Source organism: Acyrthosiphon pisum, chromosome A3 (genome assembly GCF_005508785.2).
Source record: "Acyrthosiphon pisum isolate AL4f chromosome A3, pea_aphid_22Mar2018_4r6ur, whole genome shotgun sequence".
Classification (NCBI taxonomy): domain Eukaryota; kingdom Metazoa; phylum Arthropoda; class Insecta; order Hemiptera; family Aphididae; genus Acyrthosiphon; species Acyrthosiphon pisum.
In genome coordinates, this window is record NC_042496.1 from 21,142,252 (window position 1) to 21,161,728 (window position 19,477).

The window sequence follows — 19,477 nt, forward strand, 5'->3', positions numbered from 1 at the left end:
TAGTTAGCAATAGTTTGTTTTATAAATAATTCTCTATAATTATATGTCTCGCGTATTTGCGTTACATAATAAAATATTATAATAAGCAAATGTATTAATGCATATTAATGCAATAATGTGTAGTAACGACGTGTTGCCGATCGTCATGGGGCCGAAACGGAGTGATTACGAATTGATGGCGCCGAACTATTCATTCATACACGTAGATGACTTCGGGTCACCAAAAGAGCTAGCCGAATATTTGCATTTGTTAGACAAAGACCATCAGCTTTACAACGAATACTTCCGATGGAAAGGCTCGGGTACGGTAACCCGAGACACCCGGTTTTACTGCCGATTGTGCGCAATGCTCCACGACACGAAACGCGCGCCAAGACACTACGAAGACATCAACGAGTGGTGGAGAGGCCTAGGCACATGTCAAACTTAATGATACTTTATGATTCAAATATAAACTGTTATGTATATACGATTTTTATAAAAATTTATCGTTGCAATAACTGTTCAATATTGTAGTCGTAATACTGCCAACGATGTTATTGTTCGTAATCATAATTTGTATAGTAGGTAATAATAAAAATATTTATAATTATTATTGTATGCCTGGTTCAAGGTTACTAGAGCCTGGCCAGGACGACTATGTTGTGTGTGTATGTGCGTGTGTGTGGGGGGGAAGGACTAAGGAGAAAAGTTCTCCTGAAGTCGACTCAGCTTGATAATTTTACCATTAATTTTATTAAGCACTAAAATATTATATTATATTTTGTAATTTTCAATTATATTGACGGAGATGGGTCTTTGGCTAAATGTAATTTTTGTTTAAACTCAAAACAGAGGGATTTGATTTTTACCCTTAAAGAAATTAATATATATTATTCATAAATTATTATGAATCATAATAAACGATAAAAATATTTTTTCCCCATTTATTTCTTAGGTCTTTTTCATTGAACGTTTCATTCAAATATTGTATAATAAATTAAATTTGAAAAATATTTGATTTTTCTAATATAAATATTTTTAAATCATAAGAATGTAATGTCAATAGTTAAGTTTATAACATGTAAAAACATTTTTTTGAAGATATTATCCAATTGTTGGCACAATTTCCAATCTTATGAGTTCTTAGTGTTATTTATAGGTAATAAATACAATAGGTACCTACGATTAAAAATATAGATAAGAACAGTAATAACTTTTTTAAATTATTTTTATTTGTGTTTATATTACAAATATGAAAAAAAAAAATAAAAATAAATATACCTAATAAGTCAATAATAATAATCCTTATTTCTAAAAAAAAAAGCCACCCTAGGCTATAGCCTTTTAGCCTGCTCCTTAATCCGCCACTGCATATAAATACTTCAAAAAGTATTTAAATACAAGTATTCTGCAAATACTTGTATTCGAATACTTTACAAGACTGCCATAGAGTATACTCTATGATTTTAACTGACCTTACCTTTAATATCAAATGTTTTAGGACATTCATCAGGTATAAAAAAAAATAAAAAAATGGTTGTATCTTGAATACCTATCCATAGACAGTTTTAGATTTAAAAAAAAATAAGCAACTTATAACACATAGGTAACAAAAAATATTTTCCATATAACATGGTGCACCAATTTTTATTTTAAATTATATTAGCTATGTATAAACAAAATACTTGTTGGCCACTGGAATGTATAGTATGGACTAAGGACTCCTTTAATATCGATATTTTTGGTCGATATATCGGGCATCACGATATATCGTTATCGATAGTCAACGGATAAAATATCGATATCTCGATATATCGCAGTTGCTGCGATTTCTGCCATCCTTAGTAAGGAGCTCGGTAGCACGCAATGCGTGTATACCACAGACATAATAGAATCCATAGTCGTCCATAGACTTTAATGCAGATGCAGCATATAAAATTAAGCAGCCCATTTGTTAAAAATCGGCCAAATGAATGTTGAACAGTTATTGATCATACTATATACACAGGCTGTGTTATTGTTACCAAAGTGGCTATAATAGTATAATAATAATTTTTTTTTTTATTTAGTGTAAACATACTTTTTTACATTTATTCACCGCTTTTGAAAACACCAAGTCACAATATTACTATCAGACTTTATAGGGCCAGTTGCACCATCTCTGATTAAAGTTAACCGGAGTTTAATCGGCCGAATTTGCCCGGTTAAATAAATGATAATTATAAATGATAATAATAAATAATTATAATAGTAATAACAAATAATAATTGTAATAATACCCATTTTTTTAAAATTATATAACAAGCCTTCTATCATTTGGTACCAAACTTGTCAATTACTTCATCAATATTAACATTATCAGTCATTTTTTGTACAAAAAACAAAAGCAATAATCAATTTAACCTATCCTGAGGCATTGTGCTTCTTAATTTACTTTTTATGATGCTTAATTTTGAAAAAGTTTTTTCACATGAACAGCAGCTGGTCACGGGTATTACAACAAATATCCTTAATACTTGTAGAAACTGTGTAAAAATATCTTCTATTAGAACCGCGATTTATGGAGGCTGGAATGACGAAAAATAGTAATACTCGACATTACATTAACAATAATAATCGACTTATATATAATTAGGCGGTTCAACCTTAGTGTAACGATTTTAATACGGGCATTTATTATATTTTAGACAATCTGTATCTACGATAAGAAAACGTCAGTGGTTCTCAATGATTATTGCTAACTTGTTGCACACTATGGCACATTAGGAGCCCGCGTAAAAATCAGGATAATAATAGTACCGGGGCGGCGCGGGACCCGTACCATTCTGTACTATTCAGGACAGAATTTATCAAGGAATAACTTTTGTGGATGTATGACAAGTCCAGTATGTAGCTTATATTAAAAATACAAATGTGCGGAATGCCGTAAAAAACGGGAGAGTATACTTTCAGGAAAATTTATTTGAGAACATAGGTACTAATAATTATTTTCAGAATGTTATTTTTTAGAAACAATAAAACCATTGAATATTTTTATCGGGAAATTACTTCCTCGAAAACCGTTTATAAAGGATAAGTATATATTACAGGTAACACAATTACCCTGTGACCAACGTATTGAGGTGGTGTTACATAACAAGTCGAGGGATATATTTTCGTTTTTTTTTACCCTGTTTCATTGCTATATATCTGATATGTATTATCTAAGGATAGCTGGATAGCCGTATCATTCACGGACTTGGATAGTATCATAGAACAATGTTATTACCAATGATTATTATAAAATTGCTTATCGCTGACAATTTATTATTGCTTGAAAATGAACACGAATAAATAAATGAAATCAAACCCACACCGAACGCTTTGCCGCTTTGATCAGACCGCCTTTCGTTATACAGCGTGATTACAAATACAACAGTTACATACAACCAAACATGGCAGTAATTCGCGACACACCGATTAAGAACCACTATTTTAAGGGACAAAAATGATAACTAATAAGTTTTAAAAAAGCATAATATTCGTTTAATTATTATTTTCATAATTATCACACAGTATTGTATATTCTAAATATCTAATTTTAAATTTCTAGAAAAAAAAATAACTGTTACATATTATTATGATGTTTTTTTTAAATTGAAATACTGAAATATTAAGTTAAAATGTTATAGTATTTTAATTCAATAAAAGACAATCTTAAATGGTACTTACAGCTAGTTAGGTACTAAAATATATAAATTTAATCTAAAGCCTAAATTTGTTAATTAATGACTTGAAAAGAATACTTAACAGTTTTGATTTAAGTAGGAGTAATATATATATATATAAAATTAGTCATTTTTAACAATTTTCTAATGACTGAAAATAATGTTTATTTAGGAAGTTAATTTTTTTTTTAAATTATTTATTTTGTTAATAAATTAATAGTTATTCATATATCACACTTTCATACACAACATTCGATTAAAATGTTAAACGATTATACAAATTTAATTCTAATATATTACATACACACACATATTATTTACCTTAAAACTAAAAGTGAACAAGTCTTCCGAAAGCTCACTACTTCAAACGTCACCCAATCGAAGAAATGTATCGCACAACACGTCATCGGATTGTGAATATTCTAATAAATGTATGATATATATTTTTTCAAAAATGACTTATGTCTGTGCGTGAGATACCTATTTAATTAAGCTACGAAACGCGCAGTGTAAGCGTTCGGAAGAGATGTCCATACAACAATTAAAACATGAATAATAATATTATGTACGTTAGAAATAATTATTTACGTTTTAATTGAGTAGTTTTGACTAATTATATCGCGTCTAGTTCACAGAAAGGCCTTTAATCGGGGAACACTCGTCGTCTCGTTACAGTATCGAATATTATAGTCGTTACAGATATAGATCCCCTTTTCGTTACGTTTTCCCAGCCCAAAGTTTAGAATATTACGTTATCATTACGATGTGTACTAAATTATTAAATTTATGATATTTATTATTTAAAATTTAAACGGCGAGTGTCTGCAGCTAATTAAAGGCCCGTGAGACTTTTGTCGAGCGCAAAACATGGCAAACGATTAACAGTCGTAAAACAGTGTATAGGTATTTATAAAATAATAATAATAATATAATAATAAAATGTTGTTAGGCGCTTACTACCCGACTGTTATGTGGGGGAGGGGGCGGTAAGGTGAGACAATTTTTTTTTATAAAATAATAGAAGTTATAGGTATAGTCGCGTAAACGACGACGGAAAAACAAAAATCGTCTTCGTCGTCGTCTTAGTCTTCGTTGTTTTCATCATGTCAGGTAATCCGGAGACGGTTCGGAAGACGTCCGGTCATGATTCATGAACATCGGATTCGGCACTTGGGTCGGATGCGGCAGTGGGCCGTTGACGTTCGGCGTTCTCCTGTAGGCCATCAGCCAACACGAAACAGCCACGGCCACGGCCACCAGCGCTAGCAGGGCCGTGATGACAAGGGCCACGATGAGTCCGATGACTGACACGCAAATGTCCTCGGCGGGCTGAATGATTGGAGCTAAAAGGGGAGGAGTGACAAAAAAACGAACAATTTTAGTACCAGCACACACAAAAAAGTTAAATTATCACCGCATTATCTATCGTGAGACAAATCATGGCAAATCATGACAAATCATTATCATGGCAGATAAGTCCTCCACCCTCCCACAATGTTTACCAATTTAATTACAATTTATATTTATTTTTAGTGTTGTAATAGTTTTCAACGGTCTGTTGAACAATATTCTCAAGCCAAAACTTTCACCAGGTATCTATCGACATTCTCGGAAAAATTCGGTAGATTAAAAAAGGGGCAACAACTGTTGTTCTCAACTAATCTTAATGCAATTTGATTTTGTATTTTAAAATTAAATGTAACAACACAAATATAAAATGGTATACAATTGGTTCGGAATATTCTTTTTATTCATATAATATGATTATTATATTATTATAATTATGTATTATAATACGGTAGGCACGTAAGTACATTGCAATAATATTTTTGTCCTGATTCTCGGGTCAAGAAAAAATTGTGGCGCATGCACCGTCTGCCGTACGGTTCATTCTGTCTATGATATAATATTATGAATTATCAATAAAATACCTATCATAATATATACGTCCTACAAAGGTAATAGGCCAAGCCGGGGAAAGTAAAAGTGAACGAGAGTAGGTCAAACGTAATCGGATATCCACGCTTATATCGTCGATGACGTCAACGAAATCAGCGTATTACACCTACACGAGGAGAAAATACATGCGTGTACGATTTCGTTTTTGAGGAAAATATTATAACCGACCCACTGACCAACGATGAAGTAGGTATATATAATAAGTAGGTAGGTAGGTAACAATATTATAGTAGATTGTTCATATTATGATAATACCCGAGTGCAATTATTGTACAACGTACCTTCAGTCGGATCCATCAGTCGTTCTTCCCTGCGTTCGAACGTTAAAATGGCGTTCGACTCGATGGTGATCTCTTCTCTCAGCTGTCCTCGCTGGACAGACTCGAGGGCATCGTCGTCGGGACCGTTGTCGTTCTTGGATATTTCACGTCTTCTGCGTCTTCCGAACGCGTTGTAGCCGCGGCAATTCACCTGCAATCAAAGACAGCTCGACGGGTTAATACACGAACACGTTTTAACGTATATGGAGGAGGGATTTGCTCTCTCCTCCTAAAACTCATCCTTACACTTCTTTTGTTACGTCAATTTGCTAACTATATTAAATCATGTGTGCTCGAGACATACAATTTAGACATTCGATAAAAAAAAAACGACGGGAAATATAGAAATATTTTAGACAAAGAATCTTTCTAAACCGGGTTCTGGATTCGCCGGTGCATTAAACTCATAGATTTGGTTGGAAATCGTGTTCGGCGATATCAAAATTGTATATGACTAAACATCAAGGCACGATATCTACACACCTACCTCCTAATATAGTCCTATTAGACGCGGCGTATAATAATGACGGTGGGGATTGTCGAGCGTGTGCATAAATCGTTATATTGTTTCGCCCTACCACGTCGTCTCGTCGTCGGTATGTGTCTAGGTAATACTGAATAGATTATGAAGAAACATTTGTCATCATTGTCATCTCATTACGCCTGTAGCCGGTGCAGCCTTCAGACGATTTATTGTATTGATAATTAGGTATATGATTTAATGCATTCACCATTCAAAACAAGTGCATGTTCACTCTTTAATTATGCACTTATTCATATTCTGATTTTGAATTTTTATGTACTTACACATATCATATTATAGGAAGAACCTAGATTAGATTACAGATTTTTTAGACTGTTTAAGGAGTTCTCTATGGAGATAACTTCTTTTTTTCAAATGAGTACTGCATTATTTACCAAAAATTATTAAGCACATGATATTTATTTTCCAAAATGTTTATGTAAATAAATCGAAATCCGAACGAGTAGTTTCTAAGTCGTTAAACGTTATCTATCTTCTATTAAATTAATAGCCCATAGTGATTTTAAATAATTAATGTTAATAATGTTAAAAAATCGTCTGAATAACTACACTACCAAAACATTATCTTTAATATGACACAAGTACGATCTGTACGATTACATCGAAAAGTATAGATATACTCAAGTATAGGTACCTAAATACGTTCCAATTACGTAGAAATCGTATACAAAATAATTATATGTCAAAACGATGGATACTGTCGGTGGAAAATGTCATGTAACCACATTATTTTTACCTACACCTAACAGTAGTACTTACCGGTTGGCATTTGCCGAAGCACACGCGTATGTTACACTGGAATCGTATGTTGTCGGAACTTGGGAATTTAAACGCGTTGAAACCGGCCAACAGCGATTGGGTGTCTGCGTTGTAGTCCCACTCGCCGAATATCGTCGGGTCGGTCGCGCACCCATTCTCGTCGGTTACAATGTACTCGTTCTCTACATTGTCTTCAATCGTTTTCGCCACACAGCTCCTGGCGTATCCTCCGTAGATGCCTACAATAAAAGGATTTATCATTATAGGTTAACTGGTGACGGAAATGACAGTTTAACAATGGGTGCCACAAAAGTCCAAACACTAGTTAGACGTTTCAAATATTTTTAAATGTTAACAGGAAATTATAATTGATATTTGTACAATGTGTATTTTACACGGGAGTGGATTTCCTATAATTAAATACATATATTATACAGAATAGTCGATAGTTGGTACACAACGCTTTAGGCTCAGATGTGACTGTGCGACCGATATTAATTTTTAAGCATATTTTATAAATCGTTTTCACACTTACTCGACGGCTGGACGTCCACTTGTAGCATTAAGTTGTCACCTATTTCGGCTGAATCGATTTCTTGTCCGGTGTGCGTGACGATCTTCATCAGACACGTAGGTGGTGGTCCGGTGTTCGCTATCGTACCAGCCGTGGTCAACATGGACACGTTAAAGCCGAGCGTGACGTTCTGTTCTCCGGTGTTGTACACGCATCGTATGTGATAGGCTTGAGCTTTGTAAGTTACCAATTTCGGATGTTTCTGTATGACCAACACAAAACTAGCCTGGCCCTGTTGTGTGCAATAAATGTTAGCATTAGCTTCGGATTATAATAATTATAGAAGCAGTAGCTTTTATCACTAGTGACGCAATCACGCATAATATTTGGATATTGCGACACGCTCACGACTAAAAAAATACAAATAAACTCCTATCGTTATTAAACTCACGTTGATGTGTATAAGTCCGCAGTTTCCAAAGTTGACTTTGAATATTTCCGTTCTGGGCGACGAGTCTTGCGCCATCGATACGACTCGTCTACACTGTTCGTTCTTACTGTGGCCCTTCACATAAAGCACTCCGTTAAATCCTTTTTCTGTTATATGGATTTCCACTTGTACTCCGTCCGATAAACACGTGACGACCATGTCCGGTCTCGGGAAGTCCGTCCTGAGTTGTGTTGTGTTTTCTGAAAACATTATTTTTTTTTTATAGTTTCAATAAAGTGAATAAAACGTGGCGGTGATATTAATCAAAAAAACTGTTATTATTATCATCACAGCATAATTTTTGACTACATACTCGGTACGCATTGTCCATAGATGTTCAAACTGTAACCGTGTTCGGTCGGACATATGCAACGTCCTCTCTCGTCAATGATCAATCCTCTGTCCAGAGCGCATACACAATGTCCGCGTTCATCGATCTTGTATCCCAGTTCGACTACGCACCTACGGCATTCGTCTTCTTGGTTCAGGGCTGTGCCCGGAAGACACACACATTCCCCTTCATCATTCCTCACGTAGCCTTTATCAATTGGACATTTTGAAACTGAAATATAATAAATACAGACGTTATCATTTTGTTACAGCGTAATACTATGACGAAACATTATAGTATAATAAAGGGCTTGAAAATGTTTTCGTTATAACGAAGGTATCTAATGCACGAAAAAATAGTAAATGCAAGTCTTGATTTTAGATACATACTGGCTATAATATTGGATATAAATCAGTTTGTATAAAAATTATAACAAGTTTTTTTATCAGAACTTTAATAGATTTATTTAGAACTTAGTTTGACCTTTAACAGAGTTTTACTATGGTAATATAACTGACAATTGATATTGAAAAAACATCTTACCTTCGTCACATCGTATGGCTGCATTTCCTTGTGTACCCGGTAGACATTCGCACGTCATTGTTCTTATCGGGAAGGTGTCGAGGACTTTGCATTTAGAGTTAATTCCACACGGCGAAGAAACGTCGCACGGGCTCACGCACAATTTATTAATGCAACCCGTCTGTGATGGACATTCGGAATCGCTTTGACATCCGGTTTCGACTAAAGAAAAAAGGTTTTCAAAATTAATTTCCGTTTCGAGCTCTGACTCTCTGGCGTCTTTTGGAAACGTACTTGGTTTGCAAGTAGTTCCGGCGTTTCCGACGTAACCTGGTGGACAAGCGCAATCTGTTCGGTGATTGTACACCGTACACTCGGCTGGCTTCACGCATGGATTATTTCTGGTGCACGGATCGATACATTTGGTGTTTATGCACGCCTTGTCGCTAGGACAATCCGTGTCCGACCGACAGCCGGCGACCACGCAGGCTATCTGCGGGTTTCCGGCCATTCCGGGTGGACATTCGCACACGGCTTGATGATTGATGCCATAACATTCAGACGCTGTGCCGCAACTGCTACCGTCCGCGGCGCACACAGCCACGCAGATACGGTTGACGCAGGTGTGTTGACCAGAACAGTCGGATTCGCTTCGACATCCGGCTGAAAGTATGGAAACGGTTTTTTTACTCGTTGTTAAGGGAAGTTCACGGTGGGACAGGTGTGACATTGTAGTAGGTAACAATTATTAATTTATGGGCGTTTATCATAATCAGTGCACAAAGTTTTACCACCTATCACAATCACTGTTGAAGAAGTCTAGAAATAGCTAAATAGGTTGGACTTTGATGAGTTAGGTCATGAATACGCTATGCATGTGTATGTAGGAGTCCGAATTTGAAATATTTGAAAATTGAAATTTTCACTCATTATGAAATAATAATGACATTTTTTTTAAATACATATCCTGATATGGATGTACCTGACATGGGAAACAATGATGCCTAATAAATTATATACTACGTTTATAGCCATAGTTCAGGAACTATTTTGTTAATAGTTATACGTTTATAGTATATAATTTTATTAGTCATCACTTCTTGTTAATTAGGTCTGTATTATTCGCTATGCTTTTTGGAGCATTGTAAAAATTATTTAATATCGTACAAGTTATAGCGAATAAAATAAAAGGCATGCGTGGTCTTACCTCTCGAACAGTCGATCTCCGGGCTGCCGTCAAATCCGGCCAAACAAGAGCATACCGGCTTGTGATCCCACACTCTACACTCAGAGTTCGGGCCGCAGTTACACGGATCTATGCACCTGCCGTTCAGACAAGCCCTGTCAGACGGGCATTGCGTGTCTGCGGTACAGGCTACGGCCGTCATCGGTGGCGTGATTTTGCACGTACCGCTGCCGCTGCTCACGTAACCGCTGGGACATTCGCAGATCATGGTTCTGACCGGCAGCGAATCGATCACCACACACTCGGCTGGCCGTTTGCACGGTTCCAGCGCGGTGCACGGGTTACGGCACACACTGTCGAAGCAGGCCAACAGCGACGGACAGTCGGCGTCTTCCTTGCACTCTGGTTGCACTTCCTGTCTGCAGGCCACGTACGGGTTGCCTGCCATTCCCGGGGGACATCGGCATAGGGCGAAATGGTTTTGTACTTTGCACTCGGCTTGCGACGAACACGGGTGTTCGTACACGCACGGGTTTATACACTGGCCGTTGATGCACGACCGGTCGTTGGGACAGTCGTTGTTGCTGCGACAACCGATCACCAGGCACCGGTCATACGGGTTTCCCCGATAACCGCTCTTGCACCGACACTCGGGGCGGCTGGCAACCGTGAAACATTCGGCGTTCGGGCCACACGGATCTTCAACTATGCATGGATTCAGACAGTGGCCGTTGATGCACGCCTTGCCAGATTCACATTCGGAATTTCTCTTACATCCCACTGTACATACAAAAATAAGATGGGAATATGATTAATAAAGGTGTTGTATTATGTCATGATTTAAAAGTCAACGATTTTTTAGTATTGCCCATAATAGGATGTGGATTATTTGACAGACAATCTAAAACAGTCTAACGCATTAGAAGGAGAGGGATGGGGTATGTTATGATATTTCCTAGACAAAAAAGAGATAACGATCATATCACAATCGTAAACGCTTAACACCAGGGTACAAAAATCATAATGGCTATAAATTGCACGACTTCAAATCCGTATGAATTGAAGTAAATAACAATATCGTTTGAATAAGATCTGAATATTATAATACACCGGCAGTAATATACACGTACCTATTCTGCAAGCAAAGTTTGGATTTCCATCATAACCTTCCAAGCAAGAACAAACCGGATGGTGATTTTGAACGAAACATTGGGCATTTGTACCACAATTACAAGGATTACGGCATTGTCGGTTAAGGCATGCTTCGTTTGACGGACAGTCGTCGTTTGTAGTACATCCCGGTGGTGAGGAAACAACAACTACAAAAAAACAAGTATTTTAGAAAAAATTGTTTAGAAAAAAAATATATGTATAGACATTAAAAATAAAATCCTACCTTGTCTGCATTCTCCACCTTCGTTGAGCACCCATCCTTCGGAACATGTACACGTCATTGTTCTAACTGGTACACTGTCCAAGACAGCACACGTGGCACTATTTGAACAAGGTTTGATTTCATGACACGGATTCACACATTTTTCTCTGATACATGCAAGACGACTGGCACAATCCACGTCAATTTTGCATTCTGGTTCACCGAATAAAGGTGGTGGTAAACGTTCACAGTAAGTATTTGGATCTCCCATCGGGAAGTTTTCTGGACATCTACACGCCGCGGCATGGTTTCTGACAGAGCAGATAGCGTTTGATGCGCACGGAGTGCCGTGTTGTTCTGTACACGGATTGATACAATGCTGGTCGAAGCACATGCGATCTGATGGACAGTCTACATCGTATGTACATTCAGTTCTTTCACATTTATCGAACGGATTTCCGAAGTAACCCGGTGGACATTGGCACGCTGCACGGTGATTGTCACCGTAACATTTTGCAGTTGGTGCACAAGGATCACTCAACAAACACGGTGGAACACATTCGCCGTTGTAACATTGTTTATCGTAAGCACATTGATCGTCTGATATACATCCCACTGAAATTTTTCAATGATATATTATTATTATCATGTTGTCAAATATTCTTTATTAATGTCATATTTCAAAAACAAATTAATTGAATAATGAAAATATATGTTAAGTATAGTTTTATTGACATTTTGAAAAAGCGTATTTACTTTTTATACAGCCTTGTTGGGGATTTCCATAATACCCAGGCTTACAAATACAACTAGGATAGTGATTATTAACTTTGCAATCCGAGTTAGGTCCGCAATTACATGGACTCACACACATTCTGTTGATACATGATTCTTCTGCAGTACAATCAGTGCTCGATACACATTCTACGGTTGGTACTGACGATGCTATCAACATGAAATATAAATATCGATAAATATATTGTAATTCGTAGGAATAAAAAATATATATAAAAAAATATAATCTTTACGTGGAGTGCATGCTATGCGAGGGTCTCCGGTGTAACCGTTGGGACATCTGCAAACGGGTTGGTGGTTTTGTGAGTGACAGAATGACCCACGGCCACAACTGTCTCCTAAAGTACACGGACTAACACATCTTTGGTTGACGCAAGTTGTGTCTGACGCACAGTCATCGTTTTTCGTACATTCTGGCGAAGGTGGTAGTATTGGAATCGATTGTTCTATAATAATGTGTACAACGTTAGTATTAAATTACAAAAAAAAAATAACTTTGCAAATTTTGTTTTATATATGTTAACCCTTACGAAGTGAGCATTCTGTGTGTGGGTTTCCTGTATATCCTGGTGGACACGAACAAGCAGCTTGATGGTTTTGTGAGATACATTGTGCGTTTATACCACATGGGTCGATTCGACATGCTTCTACACATCCTTGATTTACACATCTTTCTGACAATGGACATTCTTGATCGCTTTTACATTGAGGAGTAATGGAAACTGAAAAAATGTATAATATATTAATTTTTTTCGTCTAAAACATAGCATGCATTTAAATAAATATAGTTGTTAATTTGATGTAAGTAAAATATTAAAATAATTTCTAATTGATTGAAAAATATCAAGTGTCTACCTAATTTACTAATTACTCTAATTGAATAGGTAGTTAGTTAGGTGAGTGAGTTGTTATGGTTTCATAAAAAGTTTACCTATTGGTTTGCAGCCGCCATCAATAGTGGCTACAGTGTCTGATCTACATTGACACATAATAGTTCTGTATGGAACTGTATCTTGAACATGGCACTCTTGATCTGGAGAACAGAGTACAGAAATGGTACAAGGATTTTGACATCTCTGATTTACACAAGCATGTTGTGATGGACAGTCAGAATCAGTTGTGCACTCAGGAGTTATTGATGGTACTCTTGATTCTAAATTAAATTAAACACAAAAATTTAAATTTACCAAACACTGAAAAAATAACAGAGGCATTTATGTTAAACTTACCAATGCATTCAATGTAAGGATTGCCTTGGAAACCATTCAGACATGTGCATGTTGGTTGGTGAGCTTGGGCTAGACATGTTGCCTGCTCAGCACAAGTGTCTTGTTCGCAGACAGGTCTGCATCTTCTGTTTAATCTGTCGCATGCTTCATGATCTGCACAGTCTTCATTATATTGGCACACTACTGATACGCAAGATACCATTGGTGAACCTTGTGTACCTGCCGGACAAATGCAATGAGCTTTGTGGGCTTGTACAATACAATCAGCTCCATGTCCACAACTCTGAGTAGAACACGGGTTCAAACAATTGCTGTTGATGCATGCTTTATCATAAACACAATCGCTATCGGTCTTGCAACCAGCTGAAACATATAGAAAAAGGCGTAAGCATATAGATGGTTATCACTTATCATTATGATTAATAATTTCAGGATAATAATATATATTACGTTTATAACACTGAATTTGAGGATTTCCTGCCCATCCATTTGGACAATTACAAATTGGTCGATGGTTAATTGTAACACATTCAGCAGTAGTGTCACATGGTTTAGATATTTGACACGGGTCTTGGCAATATTGGTTGGCACATATTTTAGAGCTTGGGCATTCAGAATCTGTTGTACATTCTGGTGTAGCCAATGGTACTATAAGATGTTTAAATATAAAAATTACATTGAAGTTTCATACATTTTAAATGATAGATGTTTCACTGAATACGGTAATTGTAAATTCCCTTACCTTTGTAACAACTGATGAATGGATCACCAGAAAGACCGTCTGGACATTTACAAACGGCTTTGTGATTATTGATTGTGCATATTGCTGTAGATGAACAAGGGTTGGATACAGTGCATGGATTAACACATTGACGGTTTAAGCACAAATCTGTCGGTTGGCAATCGTCATTAGAGATACAACCTACCGATGATGGGGCACCTATAATAAAACACACTTTAGTAAATTATATATATAATTTTATTATTTTGGTCTGTAATAATAAAATGGTTTATACAACATGAAGTCAATCTATATAGTTTATGTATATACAACAGAAATAAAGCTAATGGAAGTGAAGGGATTGACTAAACATGTTTGCACATATATTTAAATTTTAATATATTTTAATATGAACTTTGATGTGTCACTTAAAATAGGTATATAAAAGAGGATATTTTATAGGAAATAAATAAGCAGCTATAATCTGAAATCACATAAAATGGAGTATTAATTAGTAATGTTATTATATGGTATCAATGTTATTAGCTGAAATTTAATTAGATGTATATAATTAGTTTGTGATATATTTATAAACTTAAATTAATTTTGAAAACAATTTTCATTACCTAGTTTACATTGGATGTCGGCATCGCCAACATAGCCTGGAATACACTGACATGACATAGTTCTATGAGGTAACGTATCTACTACAATACACTCAGCATTCGGCCCACATGGTTTTATCTCATAACATGGGTTTTTGCAATCTCCGTTGAAACAGGCCAACTTACTAGCACAGTCCGAGTCCATTGTACACTGAGGTGGAATAGCGAGTGGAGCTAATAATAATAATAGTATAAAAAAAAAATTGATTAGTGAGTGCTTTACGAAATCAACAATAGGTATATTATACATTTATACAACGATGAAAATACAAAGCTATTTAATATACTATACTACATACTTAAAGTACAAGAAGTATGAGGATTTCCTATGTAACCCGGTGGACATCTACATGTAGCAATATGGTTAGCCACGTTACACAACGCAGTCGGAGCACAATCACATGGACTTTGACAATGTTGATTTCTGCAAGCTAATGTTGACGGACAGTCTGAATCGACCACGCATTCAGGTCTTCTACATTCTACAAATGGATCTCCTTCATATGCGGGAGGACAATAACATCTAGCTCTGTGGTACCCATCAGTTCGGCAAAGTGCGTTTATACCACAATGAGTGTAAGCACACGGGTCAACGCAATCTCCATTAACACATGATTTTTCTGGTGGACAATCGGTATCAGCACGACAACCAACTGAAAAAGTCATCAAAATTGGATTTAAATTTATAGACAAGCATATTATGTTGTTGATCAAAGCTTACTTTCTACACATTGTATTTGAGCATTTCCAGTCATTCCATCTCTACACACACACACTGATCTGTGTTTCTGAACATAGCATAATGCATTTCTCGCGCAAGTAGTTGGTGATTCTTGACACGGGTCTTTACAGGCATAATTTATACAGGCTTTGTCGTTGGAACATTCTCCATCAGTAGTACATTCTGGCTTAGGTTCTAAAAAATAATGATATAAACAATTAATTAGTAACAATTAATAATTAATAAATTAATAATAATATTAATAATTAATTAGACATCCATATCAATAATTAGAAGTCTTAATCTAAATGAAACCATTTAGGATCTTAGGATTATAGAAATGTTAAGAAAAAAAAATAAAAACTTAAAACAATGCCATGCTAAAGAAGTTTTAATATATTTGTTTTATTAAGAATTTAAAGTGTCAATTTTATTCATAATTTTGTATTCACCATAATTATTAAAACATAATTAAAATATTAGCAAAAAGTTATTTAAAATCGAAAAATAATAAACACAAGTAAACAAAATTTGGAAAAAGAGATCCCTTCAATATTAGCTTAAGAACTTATGGGATTTACTATTTTATATCTATAAAAATTATTGCTTTGTATAAAAATAAGTTAGATTAGCACAAGATAAAATATATTGTTTATTAAAAACTAATTTGTATACTCATTGTATTTATTATTATTAGTTATTTGATATTTTTATTTTTCAATGATTATATTGTTTATCATTGAAAAATAAAAATAAACATAAACAAATGTTAATGCATAACGATTTATGATACTACATTTAAATATAATTAGTATTTTTTATATATTATTATGAGATAAGAACCAGTATCTTCTTTAAAGGTTAGGCTTTTGACATACTATTTCTATTTTTTTGTGTATAAATAAAATTTAATATTTTTTCAAATGTAATAATATTATTATAATATATAGTACATATACATTATATTTGGTTTTATTTTTACCTGGTGATCGTTGTATTATACACTGTTGTTTAGGCTCTCCATAGTATCCTGGTGGACATGAACATAGAGCATTATGATTTACTACTTGACAAATGGCGTTTAATCCACAAACATCTCGACATGGATCTTGGCATTTCTGTGTGAAACAAGCCTTATCTCTTGGACAATCTTGGTTAATAATACATTCCGGATAAACACAAGATGCAATTTTTCCGATTACTCTACACTGGCCATTGCTACCGCACGGGGACGGGTTACATGGGTCACTTGGCAAAGCTGTTAGGAAATATATGTGTTGTAATATTTATATGTAAATAAATTATACTAATAATACGTAAATCTGAATAAAAACAAAACATTTACCTGGTTGTTGTTTACATTCAACAAATGGATCTCCAATAGTGGGTGGTGGACAAGAACAAACCGGGCTGTGGTTAATAGTTTGACAAATTGCATCATACCCACATACTCCAATACACGGGTCGACACATTTATTGTTAACGCAAGCTCTATTACGAGGACAATCAGGACTAATCACGCATTCAGGCCTGCATCCACTTGTTGATGGAGATCCTTCATATCCTTGTAAACATTCACAGATAGCAGCACCATTCATTATGCGGCAACGAGTATTTGGTCCACAAGGTGACGGAACACATGGATCAGATGGAATTGGATCTACACAATTATTTATAAAATTAATTAATAAAATAATCATATTCACATAAAAGTTATAATAATATGTACTATTTAGTGTGCAATTTAAGTTAAAATAAACATTGACATAAATTATCAAATATTATTCTTAGGAATTTAAGAAATAATTACCTCTAACTGGTATTGGGTGACACATTTGGAAAGGATCACCAGTTAAACTTTCTGGGCATGAACATATTGGTATATGATTTGACACAAAACATATAGCAGATATGCCACATGTACCCGGACATGGATCTTGGCATTTATTTCTAATACAAGCCTTGTTCATGGTGCAATCAGAGCTAACAAGGCATTCTGGTCTACAAGACTCGTACGGATTTCCTTGATATTCTGATAAACATTCACAAATAGCATTCTGGTTTTCAACACGACATCTAGCATTAGGTCCACACGGTGAGGGGTAACAAGGATCCGATGGTGATGTCGGTGTTGGTTGAACAGCTATAATTTAGATAATTAAATTTTATGAGTAAAAAAAATTTGCATATATTACGTATCATGTCGGTATTCGTTCATACTTGAGTATAAAACAAATAGCTACCATGCAAATACGTGCAATAAAACCATGCAAAACAATTTATAAGCATGCATTTTTCAAATATCTTACAAACCATTACTTAAAATATTCAAATAAAACTAAACTAGAGACGACGATGAATTGCATTAGTTGATATGTGGAGATTTAAAAATATACTTATGACTAGTAAATATCTTAACTTAAAATCTAGCTTAAAATAAATTATTTTAACGTAAAATAAAGTATTATGGACGTAGTTTTGGAGTTTGCTGTTGTAGATAAAATTAGTAATTAAAAACAAATTATTATTGATACTGGGATAGAAACACAAATCATCCTTACGCTGTGCTTGATGAATATGACATGATACGAAAGGATTTCCTACAAATCCTTGAAGACAAGTGCATTGAGGTATATGGTTATATACATGACATTCAGTATTTAAACCACACGATCCAACACACGGGTCCTTGCATTTCATATTGATGCATGCTAAATTATATCTACAATCGCTATTCGAAATACATTCTGGGCGACACTGTGGAGGTGATCCTTGGTAGTTTGGTAAACATGTGCACGTGTAAGTGTTTGAAGTTACACGGCATTCTGAGTAAGGTCCACATGGGCTCGGTACGCAAGGGTTAATCGGATCTTGTTGTGGTTTTGATACAACTATAATAAAATAATTTATATAATAATTATATAATCCATGTTCAAATAATACTTAAGACTTGAAGTTAGTTAGTGTTTTATTTACCCGGATAGTAGCATTTCGAAAATGGATCTCCTGTTAAATGTAGTGGACAACTACATATTGCATTATGATTTATGACTTGGCATTCTGCACTCATACCACAAGTTCCCGGGCACGGGTCTCTACAACGCTGATTTAAACAAGCAGTGTTCATAGAACAATCCGAATTAACAGTACATTCAGGTCGACAGTTGGGAGGGTATCCAAAGAAAGTAGGTAAACATGTACAAATTGGTTGATTGTTTACATCTCGACATTGGCTATTTGGACCACATGGTGAAGGCGAACATGGATTTTGTATCACTGGTTCTTGCAGTATTATTTGATGACATGTAATAAATGCATTTCCAGTCATTCCAGATGGACAATGGCACATTGGTATATGATTATAAACTTCACAAATTGCATTGTTTCCACAAGTGCCTACACATGGATTGACGCATTTGTTTTTCACACATGCTTTGTCTTTAGCACAATCTTCATTCAAAACACATTCCGGTCGACAACCACGGTAGGGGTCACCCTGATAACCGAGTATACATGAACAAATTCCATTATTACATGTAGCACTTGGTCCACATGGAGATGGATAACATGGGTCTGTATATTGTGGCTTTGGAGCTAAACATACAAAAATATGTATAAGTATGATGTTTAAATTTACTGAAAGATTTTTTTAGACTA

General features: G+C 35.3%; 1 protein-coding gene across 1 annotated transcript in view; it reads right to left on the reverse strand.

Moving 5' to 3' along the window:
• Window positions 1-3,869: 3,869 nt before the first annotated feature.
• LOC100166039 overlaps window positions 3,870-19,477 on the reverse strand; it is a 127,879-nt gene continuing 112,271 nt past the window's right edge. The window contains 25 exon segments of the mRNA XM_029491600.1: window positions 3,870-5,032; window positions 5,930-6,119; window positions 7,272-7,510; window positions 7,807-8,077; window positions 8,237-8,475; window positions 8,589-8,837; window positions 9,150-9,791; window positions 10,336-11,094; window positions 11,445-11,633; window positions 11,711-12,304; window positions 12,446-12,634; window positions 12,718-12,930; window positions 13,015-13,206; window positions 13,416-13,637; window positions 13,714-14,076; window positions 14,164-14,361; window positions 14,456-14,653; window positions 15,061-15,273; window positions 15,399-15,752; window positions 15,821-16,015; window positions 16,803-17,078; window positions 17,166-17,480; window positions 17,631-17,963; window positions 18,382-18,711; window positions 18,797-19,414. Of these exon segments, the coding sequence (XP_029347460.1) occupies window positions 4,791-5,032; window positions 5,930-6,119; window positions 7,272-7,510; window positions 7,807-8,077; window positions 8,237-8,475; window positions 8,589-8,837; window positions 9,150-9,791; window positions 10,336-11,094; window positions 11,445-11,633; window positions 11,711-12,304; window positions 12,446-12,634; window positions 12,718-12,930; window positions 13,015-13,206; window positions 13,416-13,637; window positions 13,714-14,076; window positions 14,164-14,361; window positions 14,456-14,653; window positions 15,061-15,273; window positions 15,399-15,752; window positions 15,821-16,015; window positions 16,803-17,078; window positions 17,166-17,480; window positions 17,631-17,963; window positions 18,382-18,711; window positions 18,797-19,414 (7,823 nt within the window). The 3' untranslated portion in view covers window positions 3,870-4,790.